The 6,000-nt window shown below is 58.4% G+C and overlaps 1 protein-coding gene across 1 annotated transcript in view; it reads right to left on the reverse strand.

The window, feature by feature from the left end:
* The window catches only part of TRIM71 (tripartite motif containing 71), a 61,855-nt gene extending 57,545 nt beyond the window's left edge, over window positions 1-4,310 (reverse strand). The window contains exons 1-2 of the mRNA XM_030505091.1: window positions 4,022-4,310; window positions 1,555-3,226 (exon numbers count right to left, since the gene is read on the reverse strand). Coding sequence (XP_030360951.1) covers window positions 1,555-2,430 — 876 coding nt within the window. The 5' untranslated portion in view covers window positions 2,431-3,226; window positions 4,022-4,310. The remainder of the gene's footprint in view (window positions 1-1,554; window positions 3,227-4,021) is intronic.
* Window positions 4,311-6,000: the final 1,690 nt, after the last annotated feature.

Raw genomic sequence — 6,000 nt, forward strand, 5'->3', positions numbered from 1 at the left:
CTGAGAACACACAAAGCTTTTTAGCTCGTACCACAAGTCCAAAGTTATACTCCGAAATTAATGCAGAAACAGCTTTTTTAGTGTACTAGGAACACCATGTTCATTCATTCTTACACGTGGTTTTTAGGAAGTCCACTAGCAGCAAGATACCACAAAAAGCTGCAAGCAGCCCCGTTGCCGTAAGGTTGCTGGGGTTTGGGTGGGTTTTTCTTTGGAGTTTTTGTTTCTTTGGTTCATTGGGTTATTTTAAGCTTCCTTGCCTCTCAACCACACCCCGCCACCACCCCAAATGTCCTTTGAAGGTTTTTGTTTCCCCATAATTCATACATTGTCCTCTGAGACTAGCAACTATAAGAAAAAGGAAAAGCTCTTCCAGAGCTTTCTAGAAAATTATTTCAGAGGTACAGCAGCATTAGAGGAGACAGGAAAAGCATCCTTGCAAACTCAAGACAAAGGCATCACCACATTTCACTAGGATAAATGTCTTCCTCTGCCAGTCAAGGAAGCATCCCATAGAAAACTCTTGTACTACCCTGTCCTCAGGCAGCTTTCCCCCCCCCCCTTAAGCTGCCCCTTGTGCTTGTCCACTTTCATACTGGGAGGAAACTACCTCCAACACTTAAGTTACTGGCAAATTCCAGGAAAATCCCCTGCACTGACACCCAGAGCAGAAGGGGGGACAGCAGACCGCCATTTTCCAGTTTCAGATGAAAATCAAGTTTCAAACCATCACAGCAAGAAACTGTTCTGATGAAACTTAATACATCCCAGTTCATTTTGAAGAAGCCGCAGCCTCTTTTAGATCCGTGAAACAATACTGAGGATCATCAGAAACAAAACTTGCAAGCAAAGTGCTTTAAATGAAGAGCATGTAAAGCAAGTTCCCATTTTCGCATCAGTGAAATTCTCGTTTGCACCAGAGGCAGCTAAAGCGTTGTTACTCAAGGGCAAGAGATGCAGCTAGTATACAGAAGGGTGAGTATCTTTGTTAACTTGCTGACTACCTCCAACCAATAAAAAAAGGGTCCTTTCCTCGTTGCAATTTTCGTTCCCTATTTATTCGGGTTTTTCTGTATTCAATGGGTTACACGCCACAAAGACTCCATGAAGTAATTTAACGTTGCACTAGAGACACCACGGGGCTCGGGGGACTCCAGACCTCTCCCGCTCGCACCTCCGCGGCCTCGCCACCCTCGCTACGCGCTTCACAAGCTCCCGCAGGACAGCGGCACCGCACAGCCCGATGCCCCACCGCAGACCGCGTTAGCGGCTCCCCGCCGCGCACCGGCATTCCGAGGCTCCCACGACCGCTTCCCGGGACACCGGCTCCCGCACCTCCCCGGCTCACCTCCTCCTCCCGGGACACCGCCGCCTCACCGCACCCACCCCCGAGACCACCCGCGTTCCCCGAGTAACGCGGGGCGGGCGGAGGAAGCCCCGCGGCCGGTCCCCACTGCCCGCCCGCCCCTCGGGGCCGGGTGCGCTGCGGGCGGGGGCCCTCTGGCGCCGGCCAGGGGCGGGAGCGCGGGCGCCCCGTCCTCCGCACTCACTCACCTCGTCGTCGTGGTGCTGGCAGTAGCTGGCCCGGTCGGGGAACACCGAGAGGATGTTGTAGGGCGAGGCGGGGTAGGGCGGGCTGAGGGCGATCGGCGCGGCGGGGCCGGCGGCGAAGCGCTCGATGAAGTGGTCCTTGGTGAGGCGGACGCGCTGGTGCGCCCGCACGCAGTTGTCGCACAGGTGCTCCTGGCAGTCGAGGCAGCGGGAGCTGGCGGCGTTGCCCTCGTCGCAGGAGCTGCAGCGGGGCTCGCCCTGCCGGCTGTGCGGCCGCCGCAGCAGCAGCGCCGCCGAGCCGCCGCCGCCGCCCGAGGAGGACGACGACGACGTCGAGGAAGGCGCGGCCGAGGCGGCGGCGGGCGACGAGCCGGAGGCACGGGGCGGCGGCGGCGGGCGGCCGTGGTGGCGGTTGTTGCCGCCGCCGCCGCCGCTCCCCCCTCCCGCGCCGGAGCCTGCGGCGGGTCCGGCCCCGGCGGCGCGGCCGTTCTTCTGCTCGTCGGCAGCGGCGGCCACGACGACGACGTCCAGCAGGTTGCTGAGGAGGAAGTTGGAGGAAGGCAGCGCGTCCATGCCCGAGGGCTCCGAGATCACCACCTTCTGGTCGCAGATGGGGCAGCGCAGCTTGAGCGAGTCCCCTGCGCCGGGGTGCCGCTGCGCCTCCAGGCACTGGCGGCAGAAGGCGTGCAGGCAGGGCAGGACGTGGAGCCGCCGCGGCGGGCCCCCGCAGGAGGAGCCGCCGCCGCCGCCCCCAGAGGAGCCGGAGGTCTGCGAGGAGGACGAGGAGGTGGAGGAGTTGGAGGAGAGGGGAGCCGGCGAGCCGCACATCTCCTTGCACAGCGGGCAGATCTGGAAGTCGGACTCGGGAAACGAAGCCATTTGCGATGGGCCTGACTCCTCGATGGGGGGGTAAAAATGTTATCTCCCCTCCCTTACCAAAATAAAAAACAAGACAAAAACGTGCGCAGAAAACACAGAGGAGACGGGGGGCGTTTGGAGAAGGTAGTTCTGCTAGCGGCTTACGAGCAAGCTGGCATCGATCAGTCGTTTTGCCAAGTGGGATCGATTGGCCGGTTTTGCAAATACGGTGTCATCGATCCAGCAGTCTGCAGGGAGCTGGGTCCTCGCCTCGTACCGCGCTGCTACCGGGCTTGCTGCTGCTCCCGCTGCTGCTGCTGCGGGGGGTATTTTTGGTATCAAGGTGTAGCTGTCCCGTTCTCTCTCAGCAAATGGATCCTCTCTTCCTTCACATGTACTTAACCCCCGATCCCCCGCCGCATTAGACAAATTGTATCGATTCCCAGATCGGTCAATACCTCACGCAGTCTTCTCATTTCCCCCTCGGGTCAGCAGTTTGACAACGCGGTTTGGTTACTTGTCTTCCTGAACAGAAAGTGCATGGGCGCCAACCGCCCGATCCCCACCGCATCCAGCGGGGACCGGGCCTCCGTCCGCCGGGGCTCGGCTCCGGTTCCCACGGCCGCAGGACGGGGTCGGGGCGGCAGTGCAAGTCCCTCTTGGCCGGGCGGGGGGCAGCAGGGGCTTAACTCAAGTTTCGCTCTTTCTTCTTGGGGCGTTGGGTTTTTTCCTCTTTTCCTTTAAACCTGTGCTTGTCGGGGGGGAAGGGGAAATTTCGTTTCAGTTCCCCCCTCCACTTTTGCAATCCAGAGCAGCTCTAGGAGAGAGAGAGGCACTGAAACACAGTGGCCGGGCAGACTTCTCCGGCTCCAGTCCTCCCCCGCCGACGCCTGCTCCACCACCGCATGACTGGGGGGTGGGGATGGGGGCCGGCGTTGGTGCCCACCCCACCGGCGGAGACTCACGCTGGCGGGACACGGAGGAGAAGGAGGAGATGGGAAGAAGAAAAGGGCTCGGGGGGGGGGGGCCGGCTACGGAGACCAAGTGTGTCCCCCCCTCGCCTCTCGGAGCTCCCGCCGCACGCCTTCCTTTAAGAGGGGCTCCCCGCGGCGGCGGGGGGGAGCGCCAAGCACGCAGAGCCCCGCCACACGCGGTGCCCGGTGGCTCTCCCGGCCGGCCGGTCGGTCAGCACCGAGGGCTCGGCGCGGCTCGCACACGCCGCGGCGGCCGGGCAGAGGAGCAGCGGCAGGTCCCCGCCGGCCGCCCTGAATTATTCATGGGGGGTGTATTATATTCGCTCGCACAAATTGGAGCCGCTGTGCAATGCTATCCGAGAGCGCTACGCTCGCCCCCTCCTCCTCCTCCTCCTCTCCGGTTCTCGCTCGCTCTGAGCCCCTGCAGCGCCTAGGATCACATTTCCTTTGTCATCTCGCCTCTTCGCGTGGTGTTTTATTGAAAAAACAAAAATAATATAAAACCCGAAGAGGGGGAGGGAGGAGGGGAAGGAAAAAATAAAAACAGCAAAAAAAGAGCCTCAAACGCCCGCCTCCCCCGCGATCTGCCGAGCCGGAGCCCACCGGCCCCGGGGGGTGAATTAGCAGGAATTACTCACTGATGCGGCAGCACCGTCCCGGGCGGCGTGGGATCCGGGGAGAGCCATCGCGCCGGGCGCCTTCCCCCTGCCTGGCGGGGTGCGGAGGGGCAGAGCCGGGGGGGGGGCAGAGCCGGGGGGGGGCCGGCCCGGGGGGGGGGGGGGGGTGGCGGGAGGGGGAAAGTGGGGACGCGGTGCTGGCGGCGGCGCTGGCTCCGGCCCCGCTGCGGGCGGCGGCACTGGCGCGGCGCGGCGTGCGGGAGCCTTTTAAGCTCCGACGGCGCGGGCTGACTTCCGCCCGGCTGCGGGGGGCGGCCGGGGGGCGGCGGCGGCGGGCAGGAAACATTCGCCCTCCTCCTGCCCGACCTGCCCCCATCCGCCCGTATCCAGCCCCGCCGACCCCCGGCTCCTACCCCCCCCCCCCCCGCTATATTTTAATACCGGTTTTCGTTGGCGGGACACCCCACCACCCCCCCCTTGCCCTTCTTTTTCGGTTTGAGATGCGAGCCGGGAAGGAGCGAGGCTCCGGGGGCCGTTCTTTGAAAGCATCAGGGCGTTAATGCAGCTTTAAACGTTAAGTCGCTCGATTAATTGTTTTCTTACGTCCAGTCTAAGGGCGATCGGCTCCTTCCCGCGCCGTCGCGGTCGCTGCTGGGGCTGCCGTGCCCAGGAGGGCGAGCCCCAGGTTTGCTGCTCGCTGGGGGCAGGCGGAGGTTTCCTCTCCTTCAAATTGCCGCGATGAAGTTAGCAAAAATTACCGGCGATGCCGTTTGCACTGCACCTAACCTAAATAAACCCGCGACAGTTATCGTGTTTTAATGAACCCCTCGCAACCAGCAACTGCTGGAAGGAAAGTTGCAGCTACAGCACGAGTGAGTGGCCACCCTCTTGTTTTGGTGGGGCTTGTGCTAGCAAGGGAGGACGCATGGCATCTTACCCTCAACAAGGGAACTGGGAATGCTGAAAGGTTTTAAAACGTGGAACTGGCTTAGGGATCGGAAAGAAAAAAAAAGGTAGGAAAAGGAGTAAAAGTGGGAAAAGATAGAGACAGATTTGTGAATGAAACCATCTGTAAATAAGCAAAATAAACTCGAAACAAATTAGTGCTAAGTAATGATAATAAATTTAAAAGAAAACCACAGAAAATGAAAACTGGCTATTAAAATACGCTGAATTATGTTCCTCCTCTGTTTAGGCCTTAGACATACAAATTACTAACACTGTTTAGGCCTTAGACACACAAATAACACTAATCTAAATCATCTACTTAGAAATAAAAATGTCTTTTGTCCTTTGCTGGCAGGTTCCAAAGGCAGCCACAAGCCATGGCTGTGAGGATTGCTCACCAAAAGCCCTTCAGAGAACTGAGAAACTCGGAGTGCTAATGCCCTTATGGGAGGCCAAGCGATGGGAATTGCTGATGGAGTCCATGGGCAACGAACGTGTGTTAAGTTGTAAACAAGCATGAATATTTATTATGCTTCTGTAGTATATTCAGCTGAGAACTTGCCTTATGTATCACTAGAGGATTTGGCTCAGGGTCTGTGTTCTTTATTTCCATATGTTCACATTTGAGCATGCAGGTGAAACCGACTACAGCTTTGGCTAGCAGAGATTGAAAAATCATTGAGCCTTGCCTCAGCTCTGTGTGTGTGTCCCATGCTTGCTGCAAATGATTATGATGCTGCAGAGCTTGTCCTTTTCCAGGTGAAGCCAGTTAGTTGAGAAGAGTGGTAACTTCCCGAACAACAAACGTGCAGTCGATATGTTTGGGTTTCCCAGATAACCCTTTCCACTAGCTCCCTCGGTAGAAACCGTCATCTTGTGTGTTCAGAAATATTTTAATTGGGCAGAAATTCCCAGATGCATGTCTCTAGGCATACCTGACACCCCTGCCTTCCTCAGTGACAGCTGTTTGCTTTCCAGCTAACCGGCTGAAGAGGGGAATTCTGCCCATCCACGCTTCAAACGGCTCCAAAGGGTTCATGAGGCTACCTATA

This window comes from Strigops habroptila, chromosome 1 (genome assembly GCF_004027225.2).
Source record: "Strigops habroptila isolate Jane chromosome 1, bStrHab1.2.pri, whole genome shotgun sequence".
NCBI classification, from domain to species: domain Eukaryota; kingdom Metazoa; phylum Chordata; class Aves; order Psittaciformes; family Psittacidae; genus Strigops; species Strigops habroptila.